The following is a 24,843-nucleotide window of genomic DNA, read 5'->3' on the forward strand; positions in this document are numbered from 1 at the left end:
ATTATTATGAGAAACCACGGTGAGCCCTCTGACGGAAGAAATGCGCACAGCCGGGTAGTTGTGGGCCAGGAGCTGTTAGTGGTGTGAGTGATTATTAACCCCTGCTGTCTAACCAGAAAAGCAGCGGCAAGGGCGAAGTGCGGACACGGCTCGATCAGCAAAACTCCTGCAACGCTCTTTCATGTTCGACTTTGGTAAGTGTGACTTTCTTGCATATCAGATGAGCTCAGTTAGGAATGAACAGTCCCTTTAAAGACGTTTGGACATTGTGTGCAGCATTGAGGTGTGGTGGCACTTCTGAAAACATTTAAAGGTCATTTATTTATATACTGTATAGCATTATTGTATGAAGCATTGTCTAACGCCCCTTCTCTGTTTTCAGAGGCCACCCATAAGCTCTGGTCCAATTGTTTACTTCCACACAATTGAACCAGATTTCTTCTTTTGAGTGACATGGATGCTTTCGAGGGAATTCACAGTGTTCGGATTTCCCCCTCTCCGCCGCCCCCGACCTCGTCCGGTCGAGCCTATGAAGTCCTGAAGGCGGGGAGGTCGGGAATAGCAGTGTATTCCTCTGCTGTGTTCTTTGGGACGCCATCCGAGGCTGAGGAGAAGGGCTGTGTGGTAGGAAGGTATGGGAAACAATTGGGGGACATATTCTGATTTATGCAGAGATTGTAGTGGATTATTGTACAATTTGTGTCATTCTTAATGGACAAAGAGATTAGAACTACTGGTACTAGGACTACCCCCCCAGTTGGATAAAAAGGGTTGGATTTTATTGCCTTATCCATATTCCACAAAATCAGAATACTGTATTTGTCAAGCTCTGTCACAGTTTGTGTCCTTGTTTTAATGTCATCGTTTCGGTTCGCGTGTCTGTGTGCTCGCCCCTCCCCTCCTGTGCTCTATGTAATCGCCGTCACCTGCCTCTCGTTACCTGTCATATATTTAAATCCTGTCTCCCTGTCGGATTGTTCTCGTCTCTCGTCTCATGTCTTCTCGTTTCTAGTCTCCAGTCTGTTCTGTTCTATTTGTGTCTTTTCAGTTATTCACGTCCCGAGTCGAGCATCTATAGTTTGTCTTTGGAGTTCTTCATTAAACCCTGGTCCGAGCTGCAGTTGGTCGCCCTGCCTTCATGACAGTATTAGGCTCAGAGAATGACTTGGACTTTACCTTTAATACTTCTCACAGCATATCATAGATTGTGATCTGATCTAAGAGCAATTTGATTGGATGCTCAGGAAAATATATATGGTGTTTATATGGTGTGACGAATTTGGTCACGTGACTTTATGTCGGGACTCTGGCATCGAGAGTGGGTTTGGTGTCACGTGACTTGGAAGACAGGCAGAATAAAACAAATGTTTTTTGTTTTTTTTAAAGGGGAAATATGAAGTTACGGCTAGGAAAAGTGCGAAATAAGCATTCGCGGTCATTGTTGTTTGCTGCCTGCTGAGCCAGTACTTGATGACGTCAGCGTCCGCATTCCTTCGCGTTGTGTGAGGCACTGATTTTAAACTCGGAGCTCGTCACATTTCGACAATTTCAACAACACGGACAACTTAAGGACGCAGGCGGCAGACAAACTGAAGTGGGGACAGGGTCTTCTCTTCTGGACGCTGACAGGGTAAAAGTGTCACTCTTTCTTTGAAGGGGAAAATATGAACAAAGTTGTAAATCGCCTGGCTAGCTTAAAGTGCGACTGCTCTGTCGCGCGAAACTAACTTTGAGCTTTTACGTCATAATGTTGGGAACATTCAAATAGCCAGGAATTGATTTGTTGTTGTAAAAAGTTGCTTTTCCCATTATTGCCGTTCAAGTTTATAACCATGCCGTGCTAGGAAAGTTGGCGTACATAGTCCAGTTTATTATAACCAGATGTTTTTTAAGTCACGTGAGACCACTTTGCGACTGAACCGTATCAAAACAATTTCAGCGATATACGATTTCCCCCCCCCCCCACCGAAACAAATAATAAGAACTGTTTGAATAATATTAAAACAATCCCAATCCTGTGTCTCAAACTTACAATATTATCACAAAACTGTCAGATCAATGCAAAATTGGCCAAAAATAAATATGATGACATGGCATAAACTTTAGTGCACAATGTGGGCCAAAATGAGAAGCAGCACATCTGACTTTTTCTTTTCTCTCTCTAGTGCAGCTGACCTTTTCTTGACAAAGTGATAAAGTATCACTGAGGCAACAACAACAAAAAACAGCTGTCCTCGTGGCATATTTCTAGACAAAGCAGCCTACTATTGTGGCTGTAGCATGATTCTCGCTGAGGGTGTGAAAGCATGAAATAAAGGACGAGCCCAAGAGCTCCTTTTGGGTGCAAATGAAATGTGCAAATGAAATGTTTGTGGTGCAGCTGTAACTTTTCCATCTGTGTGTGTAAGGTCTGGTTTTCTGTGTGGTATGCAACCACATACCACATACTGTAAGATGAGGTCAACGTGCGGGAGTACATTTAATTGAAAGTATTAAAACAATATTTGTCTGCAAACACAGTGGTAGAAAATCTGATCAGGTAGAAAATGAACATAGGTTATGTTTTTGACGTCATGCAGGTTGGTAGATCTGGATCCCGAGCCAGATCCCAGATTGGAGGGAAGAGGCCAGGTTGGGCCCACACTGGATATAGACCATGAAGTCCAGTCCCGCGTGCGCAGCACCTCCTTGGAAATGCGAGAGAAAGAAATTCGCGAAAAAGGCTCGGAGATCCTCAGCGAACAGTTAGATGCTGCAAAGAAGGTGCTGGCTGCCTTTAACACGTAAACACACTGCAATAATTTAAAAAGGGAAGTGCCACAAGTGAACTCCTTTCTCCTCATACTTTTCAGGAACTCAAACTAAAAGATAAAGAATGTGAGCGTCTGTCACAGGTCAGGATTCAGTTGGAGCAAGAACTAGAGGAGCTCACCGCCAGTTTATTTGAGGTCATCATTACAAAGTTGTCCCCCTTCAAATTATTTTACTGGTTGAAATGAATTGGAATCGATTCCATTTTCTCCACAGGAAGCTCACAAGATGGTACGCGAGGCAAACGTCAAACAAGCAGGAGCAGAGAAACAACTGAAGGAGGCTCAGGGAAAGGTGTGTGTACTCTTTGCTAAACAATTAGTGATACGCAACTTGCATTTTTTGCATTATGCCGGCAGATTGACGTCCTTCAAGCTGAAGTGACGGTGCTCAAGTCTCTGGTGTTGACCTCCACTCCATCCGCGCCCAACCGCCAACTGCATCCTCAGCTGCAGCTCCCCATCGGCGGAAACAATCGCAACAAGAGTATGAGCGGCGGATTCCCGTCCCCACCTGGCAAACCGGACCCTCCGTCACTTCCCGTTCAGCCCGTGGTCAAAGAGGACCGAGAGGTAAAGACCGTTGCAAGCTTTTCCATATTGTTCCTTGCTTCCTTCAAGTCTTGGGCCTTCTTCTCTTAACCTTGTTTCCTTTCCTTGTAAATTTTCTCTCAGCCTGCTGTTCCCGTTCTCCTCTAATTCTCTGTCAGCTTTCTGGCCAGTCTTTGAGTTTTTTGGCAGAGTGAACAGGTAACTGTCCCCCACCTCTGTCGAGCTCAGCCTCTTATTTACGTTGACTTCCGGCCCGACACTAAGAACCTTGTCTTTGCTGACGAGATGAGTGAGGGACTGTCTTGTCTTCACAGATGGACTCGGTCCTATACGCAGAGTTCCTCATGTGGAAAGAGCATCCGAGTCTAGATCGCTCATCTGCGCTCATGAGTCGCATCTACAGAGAAGACATCGGGCCTTGTCTCTCTTTTACGCGATCTGAGGTTAGAATCTTCTCGCCACATTCAGTTGAGATCCATTTTCTGATCAGTGGAGCTGCCTGTGTCCACAGCTGTCCCAGCTGGTGCAGAGCGCCGTAGAAAACAACTCTCTGACTATCGAACCCGTGGCCATGTCAGCGTTACCGATAGTTAAAGCCTCGGCCATCGAATGTGGAGGACCTAAGTGAGTTGCTATGTGTGTGCGACAACGGCCAACGCTGTCTTTCCTTTCTGCTCAACTTGGGCCAGCCATTACAAAATCGAAAATGGAATGGGGAGTGGGAAATCTAAATTTCCAACTGTACAACTTCCTGGGTTCCAATTGTAGTTCTAATAAGGGTATTTGACCTGTGGGCACTTTTCCAATCACTGTCTCACTTCCAAATCTTGTGTTTGCAGTTACTTTAGGGCAGCAGTGGAGACGTAAGTCCACTCAGCAAGCTTGTCACTCTTTCACTAATCCGCACTGACTGCCAGCATGAGATAACTCCGTGATAAATGTCACTAAATTTACCACGTGCATACGCCTGACCTCTTCTCATTGCTCTAACCTCACCTCATTATTTTTCGCCCTCTCCTCAGCCGGGATGGGCCTTTTTACCTAAAAGTGCATCCTTGATGTTCATTGTCTGGCAGAAAAGACTGGACAGCATGTTTCCATTATTCAAGCCGCGGTTCTTTGAACAGTCCCAATTTCCCGGCAGAAAATGTGCACTAAGCGGCGTGTCGAGACAGTGCAGACATCGCATTAAACTCGGCGATAAGGGCAACTACTACTATATTTCCCCCTCCAGCCGAGCACGGGTAAGTGCGTCCGTCACTTTATCATCATCTGTTTCTACGATAAACACGGCCTCGTTTTGACTTTCCAGATCACGGCCGTGTGCAACTTTTTTACATATATCCGCTACATCCAGCAAGGCTTGGTCAGGCATAATGGTAAGTCCATCCACAAATGTTTTTTTTTTAAATTATTTTTTTCTTGCTGTCATGTTTTTAACCGCACCCAAAATAAGATAGTTGTCATTTTCTCCAGCCGAGCAGATGTTCTGGGAGGTGATGCGACTACGAAGGGAAATGAGTGTGGCGAAGTTGGGTTTTTTTCTCACAGAGCAGAGTTAGATGACCAGATTGATCAGCATGATATGACACGTATGGTTTACAAAGAGGTCAACCGAGAAAACAGTTATACAATAAAAGGCAAAGTACAAAAGTGCTTATGATCTTTCCGTGCTTAGTTTTTAATCTTGTGCATAAAGTCCCCCACTATGTTATTTGTCCATACAAATGCTTTTCAAGCTCTAAAATCTAAAATACACAAATGACGTTTTGCACATCCAAAATTAACACAATGTATGAGCCATTGACAGCAATGCATAAATGTAGTCCATAGCTATGTTCTGTCATTTTGCATCGGTTATTTTACCTCATTATGTATTATTATAGTTTTTATTTTGAATAGTCAACTGTATTTTGAAGGTGACAATGAAGAAATATGTAGGTGCAATAATCGCTTGTATGGCATTGAACTGCCAACATTAAAGTTTGACTATGCCGTACCTATCTTTATTTCTTTTATTCAGTTTGTAGTGAATAGATTAGTTGGAAGTATGAGAATGAGTCTGGTGTATTGCGGTCATCACCATGAATGACCTGTTTACAGCCACACAAAGCACTGTTGGGACACACCCACAGTTGTTACACAGGTTTGGAAGCAGGAATTTAACACGGGCGTAGCAAATAAACATCAAGGCCACGTAGCACTCGAAGGGGCTTTATGGAAAGAAAATCAGACATTCCTGTAAAGCCTGTGGTTTCCGGCTTCAAATCGCTTTTTATAAGCTCGCCGCTCTGCTTCCGTGACCTCTCCATACAGTTTGCAGGAAAGCTCAATAAATCATTTGTTAATAATTGAGTAGGTGCTTGGTGACATAATGGCACAAAGGACAAAACAACAAGCTGGCTCTTTGCTATTTGTTCATGCTGTACGTTCCCATCAACGAAAGCGCGAGTCAGTTTGCACGTAAATTCTTTATTTCTTTTTATATAAATGTGTGCTTAACTTTCCCCTTGGCAACCTCCAGCACAGGCTGACTGTTTGTTTGGCAACCACCTGAAATGAAAAGATATATTTGTTCCGAAGATGAATAAATGACAAGTTACATTTCAGTGTTGCGACTCGCCTCCGAAAACAGTAAAGGAGAATCAACATCCCGCCAACCCCACCGAGCACGACAACGGCTGCCGTTGCAATCGAGACGGGGGACGGCGAGGAGAACTCTGGATGGGTGCACACAAACAGGACGAGTCATGAGAGATACAAAATGCTAAACTATACATTGGTTAATGTCGTAAGGGGTTTCGTTTGAGAATAATAAACCAACCTGAGCAAGAAAAAGAACCTGGCAGGTTGAGACATTCCATATTTTGTGGGCAAACAGCAATTGATTGCTCACACTCGTTAATGTCTGAAAGGAAACATGGACAATCTGGGTGCGACTGTTATTTGAGCACCTTGTATTCATAAAAGGTAACATTGGAATACCGTGGCATGTTGGAGGTGGGGAGCTCCACTGTTGACTTTGTGCATCACAGCTGAGAGATGAGGAACCTTGTAGCTCGAAACCAGCTTGACACTTGTACTGGATCACAGAGTCGCAAAGCAAGGAGTAGCCAGACTGGATTCTGGGTACGGGACCGCACTTGGGATCTTGGGGAGAATTTACAGAACTGTCAACACATTACGGACAACTTTGGTCACGTTTCTCACCAGAGCGGGGTTCTTTCCATGGACTGAGGTCGAGTTTAGGGATGAGTGGGCTGGAGCAAGCCAGCAGGGCGTCTGGGTTCTCTGTCCGTGAGAAAGGGTCTTCGGGCACATGGGTGATGTGGCTATTGTCACAAATGATTCGGGACAGAGAGACGGCGTGGAGGTGTGTCCTCTGCGTGCTGGTGAACACGCCCTTCCTCTCCCACCAAAACCTTCAGACACAGACTCGTGTGTTAAGCGATGTAAGTCGACAGTGAGCAGAGACGTAATCTACCTGTCACCGTCTCGCAGGGCTCTGAATTGTCGGGCCAGCAGGCAGGACAAGAGTGGTCCCACTCTGCCTCCGGGTAGAGCCGGTTCAGAAATGGCCCCTACCCACACATCGATGTTGTGCGGCGTGCCATACAGTTGCTGGAATTTATGAGCTAATGTTGGGCTATCAAGGATGTCTACCAGCTCGGATTTTGTGTTGGGAACCGAGAGACCGCAGAACCTTCGCCATGAGCTGTATCCTGGTTGGAATCAGACGAGGACGGTCAAGAAAACGTTTGGGCTTTTCGAGGGACTCTTGGTACCTGGCAGGCCGTGGTCCCGGCCCCGTTGAAGGTTGAGAGCCCCAAGGTCCAGTGGCAATCCACCTTGCGCCTGAAAAAGACGCTCTGTCAGTTCCTCCACCATCATCTGACCAGGAGTCTGGAGCTTAGCAGGAGACAGCAAGAGGCCACGTAGTACTGGGTCGATACCGCCTGATGAGGACACCAGGTTAGAACATATTTTGATATCTGGATCAACCTTCATTTCCATGCTTCATCTTACCCTCCTGGACGACCCTCCACGAGGCGAACAAAGAATGATGCAGAGGGAGCGAGGGATGCTGGGAGTTTGCGGTGTACCCTGGCCCGAGCCTGGTCACGATGGGCTGTACAGTGACGTGAGCAAAACGAAAAGCGGCTGTGGCAAAGACGTTGGCGATGCTGGGATCCAAGTTAGGGTCATAAGCCTCGTAGGGAGGCATCTGCTCGGACATGGCCGTCTCTCCGAGGATTCGAGGAAGGTAATGCTCCCACGTTAGGATCTGGAAAGCAACGTGACTCAAGTCACCGAGGGTCAGGGGGAGAAAAAAATTCTGGAGCCACAGCGACTACCATTTCGGAAGCATTGTACCTGGTGGATGGCTCCTATGATCTTCCGGGCCTCCTGGTAGAGGGTGTTGGGACTCCAGTGGGGGTTTAGGTCATGAAGCTCTTTGACCAGACGGTTATGTTCTCGCAGGAAGAGCGTGTGTAGGACCACCATGCCGAGATGCTCATTGGCTCTTGAATCACCTAGCAAACATGACTCATGAGCTCTGGTGGTGGAAAGTAAGATGGTTCAAATACTTGGTGCCTAACATTTCGTGTATTTTTCTTATGACTATTTGTCATGACTATCTCATCCTAGACTGGTCTACGCTCACCAGCTTGGAAGCAGGACGTGGCATTGTCCCGTTTTCTGGAGCCTTCTCTCGGGCCACAGGGATCCAAGTGATCCTGCGGACGAGGCAAGAAGGGCAGGTAGGCCAGCTCCCCGTCCGAGTGCTGCGAGTTACAAGCCATCAAGCCGAGCAGCGAGGAGCGGTCGCGTAGCTCCAGAGCTTGGCTATCGGAGCTACCGTACACCATGCTGGCGTCCACAAAAGAGGTGATGGCGTTGAGCTGCTCACGGTGCAACGGGCGCCCAGCTCCATCCAAACAGCTTGGAGCAGAGCGCAAAAAGGGCATGCAACTCTGAAGGCCATACCGTAAATCAAATGGTGGAATCTGACGGGAAAAACCTTCAGTTTAACAAAAAAGAAATCGGATGTCTTTGCGGAGCTTAGGATGAAACGCACCTCGATGGGGAAGCATGGCGAATCCCGGCTACAGGTCCGGGTGCAGTCCGCCCCCGTCCGAAAAGCCACCGTGCTGGGGCTCTGGGGGGTCAGCACCAAGTCGTGGTCAATCCACTGTCCCCACTCGACCAGCAGGTGGGACAAAGTGGAGTCCAGAGAGATGTTGTCATTGTGAGTGAAGAGAACCTCCTGAGACACCAGTCGGACCTGCGAAGACCACCAAGTGAGGGAGGCAGGGGGTGGGCGACGGGGAGTGGCTCCATGGGGTCTTACTGGCGGCAGGCTAAAGTTATGGTAGGTGTGGTCTGAATCCCAGCCTCTTGGTGTCCCCCATGAGTCTTCATATTCTGGAGGCAACCAGCGAGAGTAGGGAATGTTTGCAGAGCCCCATCTGGGATGTTCTCTGTGCAGGAGGAACAGCAACTAAATGGAGTTTTCTCTATTTATTTTTCTTAAGCTAGTCATAAACTGTGATTTATAACAAATGAAATGAAAGAAAATGATCAAGAACCAACCTGTTGTTGCAGTGGGCAGTGATGGATCGGTAACGTTCTGCCACACAGCCAGTCGGACATCCGGATGTGCGTCGTTGAGCCAAGCAACCAGTGGCTTGAAGTAGATTTTCAACATCTGCTTCACTCAGCAGCTCTGAGAAGGACAAATAAAAGTGAATATGCATTTACATAGTTCTTGGCTAGGGATGAGGTTCATTTTATCAATCAAATCGAATTGAGCAGCTACTGTTATCCTGATCACACAACTGTACCTAATGAACTGTCCGTCAGTTCCAACTTTGTACTGCGCGTGTAGACCATTTCTCGGATCAGTTCCACCGTGTTATCCAGCAGCTCGCCAGCCCGAACGTGAGTCCTGCTTGTGCTTTGAGTCTGCTTGAAGTGAACCAGCAGATCAGTTGGTCTCAGGGAGCCTTCGGATAGAGACTTCTTCACCCTAAACGATGGCATATTGTTAAAATGACTGAAGATGGGAAATATTGCCATGGAGGCAAGATGTTGCGGACCGTTCTCTTGTCTGAGCGTAGGCGCCGTCAGTCAGCTCGATGGCCTTGCGAAGAGCCTCCTTTACAAATACGGAGCCCGCATGTACTGTTTCAGACAGAAAAAAGCAGAATCGGGCTTAGTGTTACTTCATGAACCTTAAACTGGTCACTGAGGTCCTACCTGAGGTGTTTTTAAACAACAGCGCTCGTTGTGGGAGGGCCAAGAGGAGGATGATGATCATCTATAAGGAGTAGACATGGGGAAAAAAGGCACCTAGCACAAAACAATGTGAATTTCAAGCAACTCACCCCTTGTAAAGTCTCCATCTTGATATGTTCCTTGTTCAAATCAGGCTGCTAGTACAGAACAGTATCTTACTACTGCGCTGACTGAGCAGGTGTGTGTATCAATGGCCATTTATACAGCAGAAGGTATGTGCAGAATCCCCCTTATCATACCGCTGGTGACAGGAAGGCAACATCAAACATAAGCCGCTCCACCTCACTTTTTTTTTTTTTTTTTAATTCAATTTATGATAAAAAGCATTGTATCATGTTAGGATCATTTCAAATAAATGAAAGTGTGTGCCTGCTGTGCTTCAGGGGTGGCCACACTTTCTGTGTTAATATTGCAAATGATTGTGCCTTGCCCGCATCATGTATATTTTTTTGTTTTCATTTAAGTGTTAACAAATCAACTATTCGAATAGAGCATTGATATCAATCAATAAAAGCCTGAATATGAGCTTTTCCCACCCCAAGCAACACTGCATTTGTAGCTTTGTAGATATAAACTAATACAATAATGAGTTACATTTTTTTTCTGACAGCATTGGGCCTTAATTATGCAAGTCCATAAAAAACATTGAAGCGGCTGATTGTTTCTGTGCCAGAGTCAGAGGAGGAAGAAGGACTTCTGCCAAATTGAAGGCAGGAATGAAGTTGAAAAGGTCAATGTGACTCAAATGAAAGTTATAAACCAAGAACATTCAAATGTGAATTTGCTCCTTTGATGCAGCAGGTGTGCGATACAATCATAAGAATAAAAAATCCGGTGTCATTAACTTTTTATTAACATTGACCCACATCATTTTTGTCTGCCGTCTCCATTCTATCAAGATGTTAAACATGTCACGCATCCATTTTCCATAGCCCCGAGTAAGTACCGTCTTTTCCCATGTGTAATGCGCAAAATTTAACTAATTTATTGTCCTAAAATCTGGGGTGCGCATTATGCATGGGTACAACAATTCGTGAAGAAAATCTCCCTCGAAATAAAACTTGAAATCACACCTTTCTTCTTGTTTGTTGTCAATCACGCATCGCATTCAGCCATCCTGCCCAACACACTTAGTCAGTAAAATTCATAATTGACGACACATCGTTTGATGCGATGGTGCAATCCTTGATGGTGTGTTGTTTTTGTTTGTTTTTTAATCTCCATCGCGGACCGGACGTCATACCGAGGCAGTATCACTGCGCATGCGCACTATGGATCCGAAGCAAATAGTCCTCTTCTCTTCTTGACTGACAATGAATGTGATAGTTTAATACAATCAGCAAATAACAAAATGCGTATTACAGGTAATATTTTATTTCACAACACTTTGCCTTGTTCTTTTCGTCTCTGCTGTTCACTTCAAGCACGCTCCATACGAACGCAATGCTCTCGTATCAGACAAGGCTTGCTCGATCACCTGCTCGTTTGCTGTCACAATGTACCCTACACAAATCCGAAACATTTGTTGCGGCTCCGAGTCACGACGGGGGGCAAGTTTTGGTTTCCAAGGGTGTTTTTATTCCTCTTCAACTTCTCTCCAACACAGAGCCGCCTTTTTCACATGTCCGCACGTCACTTTCCTCTCTTTTCATTTTAACCTAACTCAGTGCTTCTCAAATAGTGAGGCGCGCCCCCCTTGGGGGGCGCGGTGCTATTCCTGGGGGGGCGCGTGTGACCCTGGGGAACAGGCTTTTTTTTTGGCAGTACTAGAATAAAGTGTAATTGCGCGTTTACTACAGCAGGGGGCAGTGGCGCTCTCATTGTTACTTCTGTCACGTTTGCGACAGTGCAACATTCTACGACTTACAAGACAAGTTAGGATAGTCATGGTGGGGAGGGGGGGCGCGAATAGTTTTCTTCTTGCTAGGGGGGGGCGTAACAGAAAATAATTGAGAAGCACTGACCTAACTGATCGCGGTGGTGCCTTTCTGGGCAGTCGGAGAAATCAACGCCAACAAAAAAAATACATCCAGCCTAGTTAAGAAATCACCAGAAAGATCACCATGACAATTGTGAACACACAGAAAGATAATAAATAACTGGAACATCACTCAAATATTGGTGATCCCGTTGAGAGTCTCACATATTTCTTCTTTTTTTTAGGGTGCGTATTATACACGGGGGCGTATTATACATGGAAAATTACGGTACTCATATTATAAAACACTCACAAAATCGCGATGGGACATTTTTTTATTTAAATAATAATACCTGGTTAGAACATTTGTTTCAAAGTCAACGACTGATTTAAGGTCTTTGGTACATGCAAAACAAACAGTCTTGAAAAATCAGTATTGCACCAACAGTACATTCAATTCCAAACAGTTTTAGTGCAAAATAAGAGCAAATAACACATTTTAAGGGTGAGTACCGTCATTAGTAATAAAGCAAATAAATTAATTCCTATCAGTCAGAGGTAAAACCTCATGGAAGAATCTGGCATTGTTGGTATCTTCTCAAACATCAGGCGTGTTGGGACCACAGGAAGCGATCGCAGCGCTCCAGCATGGTCTGAATGGTCGCCCTGAAAAACACAAGACAGACGTGATGAAGCAAGCCCGCTTTGTTTACTTTTTGTTTGGACAACCGTGGAATGGACAACATGCTCACCGCTGCCTCTTATCAGCCACCTTCAGCAGTTCACAGACCACTTGTGAGTGAGGAGAAAGACTCAGCTTCACTCCACACTCCTCCAAGACGGCCAGGGCTCGCTCCGGCCCGGCCGTGCGGGCCAAGCGCAGGGTCAGGGCCTCGGCGTTGACATTTCTGCTGCAATCTGCCGAGCCGTTGGACAACGCGTCCCCGTTCACGTCCGACATACAGCTATGGTCCTGAGCTAACTGGATCAGGAGCTTCCATTCGGAGAAATTTTGTGGCTCCGCACCTGGATGAAAAAACATTCTTCATACGTCAACTATTATTGAATTGAATTGAATTAAACGTGTGTTGAAATTGAAACGTACCCTCTGGTTCCTCCAGCAGGCTGATATCATCCAGTTGACAGATTGTTGAGAAAGCTTCGTCGCGGCGCTGTAGCTGACAACACAGGTGGAGATAACCAGTCCAGTACCTACACATACATGAAACAAGTGAAATGACTGCAGACGTTTGCTTCTAAATGTGGAAATGAAATGCTATCAGTGAGATGAAGTACCCGTGACTGCGGCAGGTTTCTGCCATCTTCTGCTTGGATGACAAGTCTGCGGGAATTTGGATCAACAAAGACAGGAGGCGGCCGTAACCCCAACTGAGACGATGAGAATTCCACCTGCAACAAAAGGTTATTACTCATTGTTTATGACACAATATGGAAATAAAATCAAGCCGCTTACCTGGGCCGTCCCTCGGCTGTCATTGTATGGGAGCGCTGAGGTGCATCGTGGGTAAGCGCCAGCTCAAGCCATTCCTGCCGCAGAGATTCGGGCTCAAGAAGTGACTGCAGGAATGACAACCTAGGGAGAATTCATCCAAATTTTAACGCCCCCTATTGGATTATTTTTTCTTTCAAGCTGCAAGTGTACCTGTGTTCTTCAGGTTGGGATAGAACCAAGTTATCCAGGTAAGCCAAGAAGTGGCTTTGCTGGGCCATCCGCATCACATCTGCTGGAGTGATGGTGGGATAGAATGGAGGAAAAGAACGGACCGCCGACTCTCCGTGCTTCTCGTACAACCTAAATTGCGACATATTAAATGACGTTTGACACGACTTCCACAAGAGAGACAATCGGAATATCGGCCGACCTGTAGAAGTGAGCGAGGAGAACGGGAGGACTCCACGGCTGCAGTTCTCGCAGATAGCGTAGTGATCTCTGTAAATCTTCTTTATGAATGATTTCCACCACTTTACTGGACTTTGTCACACCTATAAGAAAATAAATTGGCCGAGATTTTCTAACTAATCATTTGTGAGTGTACTGATGCAAACATTCGAGAGCGTTTTTTGACCTAGCATGGCCTTGACGAAGGAGCTTTGCACGTCCTGCCGCTCCTGGCCGCATCGCAGACACATGCGTCTAATGCGATCTTGATCCAGCAAGAAGAAATAGCGCCGTAGGAAGGTGACGCAGCTCAACTCGTGAGCATCCGCCTCTTTGCTGAAGCAGCTCATTTCGGTGTAAAGCGTGGCCAGTTGGGTGAGATTCGCCAGGAGATCGGAGGGAAGCGCTTGGGGAGAGGTCAATCGCACGGCTTCTTCGGACAACACTGTCCCGTTTTCTGAGGCTAGTTGACGGTCGTGATCCACCTCCTGCAGCGAGCTCTCTGTTGACTCTTCTGCTTTTTGTGAGTATGTGTTTAAAAGCGGCTCCAATGCGTGTACAGCTTCATCGTCTGATTCGGGCTGAGCCGGCCTGAGGACTCGCTCCAGCACCTTCAACCATTCTTGAAGAGTTTCTTGCAGGAAATATGGATCCAGCAGAACTAAAGGATCTTGGATCTGGAAACTGATGCCAGAACAGGTTTTTATGTACTGTGCGTACCAAAATAAGGTAGAGATTCAAAGATATTGGCCATTGACAAGTGGTCTATATTGTAGATTTTGTAAAAAAAAAAGTACTTAAATCCTTCTTTTTTTTTTTTTTTTTTACGCCATGGTTAGTAGAATTCTCTGTACTTACAGGGCCCGTTCAGTGGCAGACTGAAGCTCGAGTAGTTCAGATTCTGTTTTGGGCATGTCCGATTCAATCCTACGACAATCAATGAATTGTCAGCGATTCAATCCCGTCACGGAAAGGTAATTAATTTAGAAGTGAATCTTACTCAATATCTGTGTCCTCCATGAACGCAGCAGAGGTGGCAGGCATCTCGGGGTGAGCACTCTCTCGAAAGTCAGATCGCTGCCACAGCTCAGAGTTCATCTGGAGCGTATTGATCTTCTCGGTTGTCTTCTTGACAAAACTAGAAACACTGAGAATCGGGGGCGGGGAGAAAAAAAATGGATGAGTTTCTCCAGGTAATGGAGGGCAGCTGAGTGTAATGCATGGAAATGAAACATGTCAGCCTTTTTACAAACTAATGAGTGACGTGGAAATAAAACTTAGTGTGTGGGTTGAAATCTTTACTGGAAAGGGGAAGTGAAAAGCCACCTCGTTATAGTTACGTTTCAGTTCATTGTTCGAGAAAATGCCAAAAATAATCTCATCAGCATCCCAAGGTTGTTAGAGTTAAAAACAAACACAACTAAAACAAAAATCATGAATGAAATAAAAATGAGTGCTTATTGGGTGAAAATGTTCTTGCTGATACATTACTTTGTTCCACGTGAATAGTTTCACTGGACATTTCGATGCGTCTAATTTAATTTAAGAGGCAATTTTATGCACTGCATTATTCTTTAGTTGCGTGGATTTAACACATTTTTAAAATGGTTTGGTTAAAATTTGACTAAGAATGCTGATAATGACATTTTACCTCATATTTGACAAATAACCTGTAGAAAAAAACATTTTAATTCACAAGTAACAACAAAATTAAAAGAAAGTATATAAAAAAAGCTAATATTCTTTGATTAAATTCGTCGGATTAATCGGTTGGACACTCACAAAAAAAAATTAAAAAATTTTTAAACTAATTATAAGCACCTGTCTTTGACGGCTTGCAGCGCAATGCGAGGGGGTTTGGTGCGGAATGAGAGGGGCAAGTGAAACTGCAGTCCTTGCTCGGATCGGTCGGCTTCTGCACGCTCGCTGCTCTGTGGATCTGAATGGAGGTCGTGGGGGGAGCCAGAGGAGAAACACAAAGATGGATGGAGGCACTGGTGGCGTACGATGAGAGGGTGAACACCACATGCATGTAGTCGGTGGACGATGGGGGTGAGGGGGGACAAATGCTGTGCAATGCAAATAAAACTGAACACAGGTGATGATGTGTGTGTAGGACACAGTGACACAGCATTATTATTAGAACCATGGTAAACACAAAGCCGGATTCTTGTGCTCATTCAAATTTCCAAAATTTCAATGTCAAATAAGTGGCGCCTTAAGAGAAATGGAAATGCCATTAATCAGTTCCGGCCTTCTCTCAAAAACAATAAAATGGTGGTAGTTAAAATAAGGCTTCATAATATGACAATTAAATTGAAATAAAAGGATAAATAAAAGCTTTTGTCACATGGCATCTGAATGCTTTTTATTTGCTCTTTCTGCCATGCCCACCTTCACCACCAGAGGGCAGTATAAGACAGAAACCTTTTTTCTTCTAAAGACATCTCAACGGGGGCTCTGTCACTCGTTTCTCAAGGCACCACTGTCTAATCAATTTAATATGTCTTCAAACAATTACAAGTGCAGGCGTCTCAATTGTCTCCTACCGTGGTCCACTTGATCTTCTTCCTGCACAAAGCTGAACTCTTTGAGCCGCTCCTCCTCCGACGCAGACTGATGAATGAGGGAACTCGTCTCTTCGTCAGACTGGCTCCCTCGCCGACTGATCACTCGGTAGATCCCGCAGTCCAGGACGTTGAAGCTCTCCTGGATTTTGAGAGAAAGCGAATTATGTTAAGAGACTAAGGTCATGTTACATTTCCATGCAGAACATGATTGTATTTGCAACAGGTTCATAATGAGACAGGATCAATGAACAACACGCAAGTTTCAGGAAGCCCAATTTTCACATACGTGTGATGAAATGCTGCTTCTGCGGCTGCTGCAGGCCGAGTCAAGTGGCTCCAGCTTGGCGATCACCTCATCCAGTTGTCCAATCAACTCTGGGTGAGTGCTGGAACTGAGCTGGGATCGAAGGTGTTCCAGACGGTCCATGGGAATTGATTTCCTCGCCTGAGTTCGACAAAAACAAAGCACAAATAACAGACCACTTTGTATTTTTTAAACGACAAGTGCAAAAGCATTTTGGATACAAGCCACCTTACCCGACTGATGCAGACGGTGTGCTGGAACATGCAGCAGACCAAAGCCGCCAGAGCCCAGGACTCCCGTCGCAGGAGACGTTCAACACAACGTTCTACTGACAACAAGGAGAGGTGCGACAGATGGCCGCCGCCGTGGAGGCAGAAGAGCTCGTTGCGGTGGACTGCGATATCGTGCACGTCTACAATACCAAAAAAAGAAGGTTGACTGTCTAATATACTGAAATGTTCACGTCTGTGTGTGTGTATTAAAGTCAGTCACCTTTGAGCTCAGTCCAGAGAAGAACTTGCCCATTGTGAGGTGTAAAGATATAAATGGCTGAATCAGTCCAGGTAAGCAAATTTTGGTCTCTGTCCAAAAAAACAAAAAGGACAATTGGTCAACTAACTCTGTGCAGTAAATCAACATTAAACGTTTATCATAATATTAAATAATTTATTGTGCAAACATTTAAACGTGACTCTTACCCAAAATATAATAGTTTGGGGAAGGCAATTGATTGAGGGCTCTTCTGGGCTGGATTGTATTGTGGCTCATTTCTGCAGAGTTTTATGGGCATTAATGTTATTTCACACAAAGAAAAAAATAGTTGAAGCATGTTAGAGTTAATATAATTACCTGTAAGTGATAAGAGGTAGCGGAGGGCAGTTGAGCACCTGTTTGAACTGCTGTGTGCTTAAAACCTCGCCGTTAAAACTGGCTTCCCATATGCGAGAGCCCGGCCGAGCGCAGTAGAGTAGCGGGGGCTGGCCCCCCAACAATCCTTTGTTCTGAGGGAAAAAACAAGCCCCATACTCTCCGTCACGCTCCTTGTTTCCCACACGCCAAAACTTCTCCCTGGCGACAGGATATAAAGGCATCGGGAAAAAATTATTAAAAGATTAAAAAAAAAACAAAAGAAAAAATAATCATGTAGGAAATTGTTAAATTGATAAGTGTCTTTATAAAGGATATTGTTAATTATTAAAAACATATCATCAAAGGTAATCAGAGCAAAATTGGCATTTGAGAGTGTAAACAAGAAAGTAGCTCTGAGTTTCCTAAAAGGTTCGTGACCTCCGGCCGGCTCTGGACAATCGCAACCGCCACTCACTTCTCCGTATCACAGAGATAACAGCGGGTTAGAGAAGACACCAGGAGCCGACCGTCCTGGTAGCCAAGCTGAACCACTTTGGAGTCGACGGTAGTAACCGTCTGAACAGGAAACATAACAAATCCTGAACCCTATACAAACAAACAACAACAAAAATATTTTTGTGCTAAAATAATCTTTAAAAAATCTGGTACAGTGGAAATAATGCGAGTTTCACTGTAGAGTAAAATCACACTATTTTGTGTGTGTGTGCTACCTTTCCCAGTTTCGAGGATCCTGCCCGGAGAAAAGACACCTTGCCTGCCAAGTCTCCAACATAAACTTTGAACGTGTTGGTGTCCCAACAGAGCGCAGTGATGTTCTGGCCTCGATGCTCCCATGACACGCTCACTCTCTCTGGACGTCCGCGGCGCTCCAGCTGCAGCTCCCACACCACCACTAGACCTTGACTGGACCACACAACATGCCATGTCAACCATAAAGAGATGTCCAAAGGTAAAATGCATTTTACCTTGTTGCGACAGCAATAAACTCTTCATCGTGTGGACAGCATGACACTTGAGTAATGGATCCTTCCTGAAAGGTAAGTCATGTCAATCACTGGTGGAGCTAGGATTTAGTTTTCCTGGTGAGGGGAGGGGCAAGGATATTCCCCAAAAAAAGAAAAATTTACAACCCCCCAAAAATTCCAAGCCGATAAATACTCTTAAGTTAGCTACGGGGGACAGATGAAATGTGGAAAAAAATTCCAGAGTCACATATTACCTTGTGAGTCAGGATAAGCCTTTGTTTCCAGCCCTCCCTCTGAATCAGGTGCAAGCCTCCAGCCGACGTTCCTAACGCCAGCCACTTTCTCGACACAGCCAAACATGTGCACTGAAACACAACACCAAAGAAGTACAGTAAATTTTCATCTGCAGCCACTAGCTGGGGTAGAAAGAAAATCAAGCTTATAAACAAACGCTACGGTAATAGTGATCATGTGACTGTATTGACCTTGAGCCTGCCGGAGTCTAGGCGCAGAGTGGAGAGGAGAGGGTCAAGGCAGTCGAATTCTGCCAAGACGTGACTGTGGACATCTGGTACGACCGCTACACGAGGCATCGTCCCTCACGGTCGGTCATCCACAACTGGAAGAGAACGAGAGAGCCAGCCTTCAGTACTCACGTTTGTGCTTGGTCATGTATGCTGTGGCATCATATGACTCTCAGCAGGGTTCTTAAGTCTCTCAAATTGGACAGCCATGACTTTGGTTATACAAGCCCGTGCAAACAGCGTCAAGCAACGTCAAACTGCTGAATTGAGAAAAGAGAAACCATAGACAGTCCATATTTTAAACTTAAATACAGAATATGATTTATGTTTGATTTCCTGTTTGTGCTTGATTTCAATACGTAGGCAGCGGTTTAAATATTAAAACTCAGTTACTCTGTTTACAAATGGCATTTAAAGGAAACATTTCTATATTTAGAAGGAGTAGGTGATGATAATCTCAAGAATAAGTGAAAAGTAACATCTCTGACTATGTATTTCTTTTATTTGCAAGCACTGTAGTGTAAATTGGTGAACATCTCTCATCATAGGATTATTTCTGACCCCCCCCAAAAAACAGAATCATAATTTAAAACCTCACTGTGCCCTGGAACAAATTACTTAAGTCTTAAGTAATTTAAGACTTAATTTAAATTTAAATAAGGCTTAAATTTTAAGCGATCCTGCACTCCCTAAGGCTGCTTATTTAACCTGAGTTTTAAAACTGGAATGATTGGTTCATTAAAAAGAAAAAGCATAAAGTATTTGGTACAAAGATCAGCTGTGATTTAGTGTTTGGATATCAACTTTTTATGCCTATTTATTTTCAAGGCAGCATATTGTTTACATTTTGTTTATGCATGGGTCACGTGATCGCACCAGGAAGTACCTTACGTTCAAGCTATTGTCAACTTGCCGAAAGTGACGTCACACTAGTGAACTGCAGTAAACTCTAAGAGTAATAACGGTTTAAGAACTCTCACGTGATAAACATATTGTAATCACATTTTCTCGGAATGCAGCGTTTCACTCGTTTACATCGATCAGTGGCGCTCTCGTAAACAACCCGAAGCGGCGAGTCGGTCACGAGACGACACACGTCTGCTGACCCTGAAATGAAACAATTTTGTTCAAACTACACAGCAGCGCAACAAAAGTTCACACAACCGTCAAAACTATTTAAAATGGTAATGATTTTTTCCCCCGTCGATTTCTTGTATGAAGTCGATAGCGAGCGCGCTCGCTGTTTTTAGTCGAGTCACCGTTCAAATAAAAATGATGAAATACTGTGAGCAAAAATACACTAACTTATTTTGGCCTCGCGGTTTTAGACGGCTCCGTTTTTAAGAAAAAAAACCACTCACGTTACCTTGGGAACTGCAGCCGAGTGGTCAGCCTCCCTGAGCGGGCGAGTCGACTTCCTGAAAGCGTGCTGAGCAATGAGCATGTTCCGCATCTTGACTGGTTGGACGACACGCCTCATTAAGAATCCGCAAATTGGGAGAATCCGCCTCATAAAATGTTTATTTCTCTCCCTGAAATCAAGGCGTGATTCTAACTTCCACGCATGCACCATCATCAAAACGTTTTACCTCTTTAATCCAGAATAACATTTTGTATGTACAATACAGTGCAGACAGAACCGAACAATGTTAACTGTGTTTCACACACACCAACACTCTCCAAGTGTGACATGTCATTAGAATATTGCTAAATCCATTAACTCTGGAACACTAATCCATTCTTTGTCCTATTTCCAGAGAGGCTCTCTGCACTGATAAAACGTCTGCAGACCTCTGCTGGTCATCCTGGGAGCCTACAAGATTTATATGGCCATACAGTCTTGTACCATTACAGTCCCAATACTGAAACCAATCTCTCATCCGTAGAAAGAACACAAAAAATAAGAAACAAGTTTTCGTGACTAAAAATGCCATATGCCTCTCGGAAACGGCTGCAGCAGCGTTCGTTCATCGCGAGCCTCCCGTGAAGCCACCCGGCTACGATGTGTCGTCTCAGCAGGGCGCCTAAAGCCTCCACGGGACGTCCTTGTCCACTTGGTCTTCGTTGTCCTTCGCTAACAAAGCGTTCGGCCTCAGGTTTTCCTCATCATGCGGCGTGTTTGCCAGACGTGGAACTTGCTGTAGGCCGTTTGTAGCATCTGCTCTAAGTGTGCCGTGATCTGCGAGGGTGTTAATGAAGGAAAGTATTTGGAAATTAGAGTTCTGCGTTCATCTCATTATCTCTTTATGTGAAACCCAATCAGTCATCAGTGGGGAGCGACAGAATATGAAATCGACCTATGGAGGGAAATCACTAGAAACACACTTAAGAGTCTTGAAATCATTGGATACTTACATTTTTATTTAAGTACTGACGCTGAATCTTCTCTTGGAAAGGACAAAGCTTGGTCGTCTGAAATCGCTCGAGGTTGGACTTCATTTTAATCAACTGTATAACACAAAAAGACGCATGAAAGTTTAAGTCAAGGATGACTAACGCCATGTGATTTACAGTCATGTTACTGTCACCTTCTCCTCCAAAAATGGCGTGTTGACGGGAAAACAGGACCAGAAATGTCTCAATAACTCCGCAGCAGCTGTATAAAGATGCTTCAGTTCCCCTTGGATGTCAGATGGGACCATCTCTGCCAATACCGCAAATGAGAAAAGCTAAACAACTGATATCAGTTCGGGGGGGGGGGGGGGGGGGGTCCCAGGAACTAGAATGTTTCCCACTGAGATTCATCAACGTACGATTTATGGCTTGCTGCGATCCCGTCTGCATGAGCAGGCCGCCGGGAGAAAGTGCTGCGATGGCCGAAGTTGCTGCCGCGCTGGTCAAAACCTGCAGGGAGGAAACGGTCATAGACATTTGCACAACCTGATCTAATGCGGAAGCAGCTTTGCGTGGAGATTGCAAAAGTGATGCGAGAGTGAAGAGAGGAAGTGTAAAGCGGCTGGTCAAACCTGAGTAAGGTTGGGTTTGTAATCGGCCATCTCGTGGCGGACGTGGTTGACGGAGTTAATGATTTCTTGGCTTGTTGTGTATTTTAGAGACTGAAGAGGCACAGGACCATGGGCATACCTTTGTATAAAAAGGTTCAAATGTACAAGATTAAAACCAATGTGGAGAACTGTTTAAAAAAATAATAATAATAGACCCGACTTGAACATAGCTTATTCAATGTGATGGTGTGCACTTGAGATGGAAGAAATAGTGCAAACCTGTCTGACTTTTTGAGGTTTAATGCAACCACTTTTGGCCCGTTTTCCCTTTGCAGATCCTCATACTCTATGGCTTCTTGTATTTTCACCTAAGAAAATTGCAAAAGTGAGCCATCCTATCCAAGTCACATAATGGGCGAAAAAATAAATTAAAACACTTCACTTTCTTGCTGGGAGGCTGGAAGAGGTCAGAATCCCGCGAGTTTCCATCAGTGCTGCTAGTCTCACTATTTTGGTCAGTCTCCCTTTAAAGCAATGGAGGTGACAATTTAGTATGAGGACGTTCTCGTCTATGATCTTTCTATGTGTATTTGTACCCCTTGCGTGAGCCTGCTGCCAGCACCATGGCACTGTGATGGTTGAAACGCTTGATAATGGCATAGTTGCTGCTCTCCTTCACCGTTCGGTTTGAAGTGGAAGGCAGCGGTGTCGAGGCGCCGTAACCCTGTAACAAAGATAAGCAAGCGACGAGGTCCCGAAAGAAACTGTTTTTGAGTTTAGAGGTTCTACGATACTTGTCATCGACTTTGTAACTCTTACCTCATCCAAGGATTTATCTTCTAATGACTGCAGGTCAACCAGGGGGTTCTTAACTCCTTGCACCACCATTGATTTTAACCCTTCATATAAAAACAAAAAACACATCACCACACACACAAACTCCTACCTATGCGAGGGGAGACCTAATTGCTTTCTACCTTTTTCATCCAGCTTGGCACACTCTGTGAAGATGTCCTGTGTGCCTGTGTTGATGCGATCTCGGTGAAAATACTGCGACTGGAAGAAGCGTGTCCAGAACTCCTTCTCGGTGAGCTCATGAGGGACACTTTCACAATACTTCTGTTGCACTGCAATGACGAGCGGAGTTGATATAGATTGTGTACACGCTTAGCACCGTTGCATATACAACGAAACCGTCACGGCCATGTTTACCTGCAGGATAGGTTCTGAAGATGGATTCAATGATATCAGCTGTCAGATTATATCTCAAGCCATTGCAGCCATCTGTTTGTGGTCGTATGTCTGCCTATAAAGTTAAAAAAAAAAAAAAAAAAGGTTTAAAATGCAGCTGAAATTCTGGCTAAAATTTTACACAAGGGTTTGAGTCACTCACCAAAAAAGCTCCAGAAATACCAACTTCCTGTTTATTGTTGCATACTGCAGGGTGTGTGTGTGTGTTTAGGCCTCCTAATCGGTTAGCCCAGAATTCCTCAGCACTGATCACTTGGCTGACCACTAAATCTTTATATAGTTGAAAAAGCAACGGATCTTCTTGAAGCATCCTATGTGTGTAAAAAATAATAATAATAATTTTAGATATACAATAGCAGTCAACGGGTTCAACACGGTCTAAATATTCTCAACGTGCTTAGCGTCATGCTGTGAATTAGCAAGAGTTTCAAGCCTAACACACTCACCTGTTTTTCTCCTCCAGTTCCTTATTAGCTTTCTTCTTGAACTTGGGCAGAAGCTGCTGCAGCAGCTCTTTGGCAGCCTCACGGTCTTTGAGTGCCGTGCTCTCATTAGAAAAGTGGAATGTGGTACTCTCACCGGAGTGAAGGACCAGTTGGAGTTGAATTTTTGCTTTGCCATCAGGGCTGATTTTCTGACCTGAGCAGACCATAAATAATATTCCATCATTCAATGGCTTTACATTGTGATATTTACACAAAAAGAGCTCTCACAGCGAATATCCGCATAGAGGTGGCTGATGGTGAAGCGGTCCTTCCCCTCCGGACTCCACGCAATGCGTTCAGCCATCAAATACAGAGTGCCATCCTGTTTCTTCTGGCGAACCTTTTTCACCACCAGAAGCACCTCTTCTGACAGTGAAGCCATGGCTCGGATGTGTAAACTAAAAGAGAAAAAAATCAGGGTCACATTGTTATTAATAGTGCATCTACGATAATCAAAACGGTGCATGCTTGAGAGGAAAACCAAAAAGTAAACCTTGACAAAATGTATACCGACTCATCTAAGCAAGATCAGATGATGAATAGTGGAACTGACGACACATCGTTTTTAAATACATATTCGTTCTGCCGAACAAGAAACTCTGCTGCTCTGCATACGAACAACCAAGTCACTTCAGTGTGTAGTCGCGTATTTAAAGTGAATAGCAACTCAGTTTGCCTGAATTACGTTAGCTAGCTCAAACAGTGAGGAGGAGAAGCTTGAGAGCAAAAGTCGGCGAAATAACTTCCTTTACCTGAAAACTGATGGGCCCCGCTGCGAATCTTTCACCTTTATTCAACACATTATTTCAAAATGAATACCTGATAGGCCCTGAATGCAAATAAATGAGCCGTCTGGCAAATTAATGTAGACTGCTCTAATAATGTACTTCAGCACATTATACTTCAGCACCGACATAGCTGGCTGACAATGTGTTACACTCAATATGTCCGACCGTGAAAAGAGAGCCGAACATTTGTTCCGACCAAAATGTAACTGTAACTGTATATTTACCATAGATATAAATATTTTTTAAACAACACAATAATAATGATAAATTAATTAATTTTGGTTATAATTTGCCGTGACTTGGATGACTACTGTAACCTGCATCTGATGAGTAAGCTGTAATGTCGTCCTGACATAAAACAGGCCACACCGTGTGCTGAACAGAAAACCGGTGGTTCTTTATTCTTCAACTCCCGAGTACCGACTCCAGAATCACACTTAAGCTCTCGCGATAGAGTATGGGCCGTTCAAAGACCAGCTAGTGTGGGAAATTACAATATTCGTTCATTCATTACATCTTCCCCTCTTTTTGAAAACCAGAGTCTATCTTTGGCTCCACCAAGTGGTTATAACTTGTAACAACAGAACATTGTTATTATTACTATAGCATACCCAGCTCTTGTTTTCCCATATGAAAGCTTTCCGCAACTAAGTTATATAAG

General features: G+C 44.6%; 3 protein-coding genes and 1 pseudogene across 11 annotated transcripts; 1 reads left to right on the plus strand and 3 right to left on the minus strand.

The window, feature by feature from the left end:
- The first annotated feature begins 54 nt into the window (after positions 1–54).
- On the plus strand, positions 55–5,361 carry LOC133156533 (guanine nucleotide exchange factor for Rab-3A-like). Of its 5 annotated transcripts, XM_061282338.1 has the most exons (12): positions 56–194; positions 383–632; positions 2,580–2,763; positions 2,853–2,948; positions 3,028–3,105; positions 3,171–3,383; positions 3,677–3,805; positions 3,874–3,986; positions 4,202–4,225; positions 4,507–4,606; positions 4,675–4,741; positions 4,839–5,361. In XM_061282338.1, the coding sequence occupies exons 2-12, from the start codon at positions 454–456 to the stop codon at positions 4,922–4,924; spliced, it is 1,269 nt and encodes a 422-aa protein (XP_061138322.1). In that variant the 5' UTR covers positions 56–194; positions 383–453; the 3' UTR covers positions 4,925–5,361. The 5 variants fall into 5 exon arrangements, 3 of the variants coding, with proteins under 3 accessions (XP_061138324.1, XP_061138322.1, XP_061138323.1); XR_009714877.1 differs by lacking the exon at positions 4,839–5,361 and having other exon boundaries at positions 55–194; positions 4,439–4,606; XM_061282339.1 differs by lacking the exon at positions 4,202–4,225 and having other exon boundaries at positions 57–194.
- A 499-nt stretch (positions 5,362–5,860) lies between these two features.
- LOC133156555 (eosinophil peroxidase-like) lies at positions 5,861–11,761 on the minus strand (annotated as a pseudogene).
- Positions 11,762–11,897: 136 nt separating this feature from the next.
- On the minus strand, positions 11,898–20,201 carry LOC133156498 (BLOC-2 complex member HPS5-like). 5 transcript variants are annotated; one of them, XM_061282260.1, is made up of 23 exons: positions 20,080–20,201; positions 18,675–18,808; positions 18,444–18,554; positions 18,190–18,254; positions 17,935–18,127; positions 17,679–17,809; positions 17,204–17,422; positions 17,053–17,124; positions 16,847–16,935; positions 16,588–16,766; positions 16,337–16,495; positions 16,030–16,189; positions 15,302–15,419; positions 14,481–14,627; positions 14,339–14,407; positions 13,668–14,164; positions 13,464–13,584; positions 13,244–13,393; positions 13,055–13,174; positions 12,877–12,990; positions 12,686–12,792; positions 12,333–12,606; positions 11,898–12,246 (listed from the first exon to the last, which is right to left on the minus strand). In XM_061282260.1, exons 2-23 carry the CDS (start codon positions 18,780–18,782, stop codon positions 12,186–12,188), a joined length of 3,264 nt encoding a protein of 1,087 aa, XP_061138244.1. In that variant the 5' UTR covers positions 18,783–18,808; positions 20,080–20,201; the 3' UTR covers positions 11,898–12,185. The 5 variants fall into 5 exon arrangements, with proteins under 5 accessions (XP_061138244.1, XP_061138245.1, XP_061138246.1 ...); XM_061282261.1 differs by having other exon boundaries at positions 16,337–16,490; positions 16,583–16,766; XM_061282262.1 differs by having other exon boundaries at positions 20,075–20,154.
- An 87-nt stretch (positions 20,202–20,288) lies between these two features.
- On the minus strand, positions 20,289–24,346 carry LOC133156524 (general transcription factor IIH subunit 1-like). Its single transcript, XM_061282323.1, has 15 exons — positions 24,147–24,346; positions 23,623–23,792; positions 23,356–23,548; positions 23,052–23,220; positions 22,871–22,964; positions 22,636–22,785; positions 22,478–22,557; positions 22,255–22,382; positions 22,101–22,182; positions 21,938–22,026; positions 21,680–21,797; positions 21,467–21,557; positions 21,242–21,357; positions 21,069–21,161; positions 20,289–20,892 (listed from the first exon to the last, which is right to left on the minus strand). Exons 2-15 carry the CDS (start codon positions 23,774–23,776, stop codon positions 20,806–20,808), a joined length of 1,644 nt encoding a protein of 547 aa, XP_061138307.1. The 5' UTR covers positions 23,777–23,792; positions 24,147–24,346; the 3' UTR covers positions 20,289–20,805.
- Positions 24,347–24,843: the final 497 nt, after the last annotated feature.

This window comes from Syngnathus typhle, linkage group LG7 (assembly GCF_033458585.1).
Source record: "Syngnathus typhle isolate RoL2023-S1 ecotype Sweden linkage group LG7, RoL_Styp_1.0, whole genome shotgun sequence".
NCBI lineage: Eukaryota > Metazoa > Chordata > Actinopteri > Syngnathiformes > Syngnathidae > Syngnathus > Syngnathus typhle.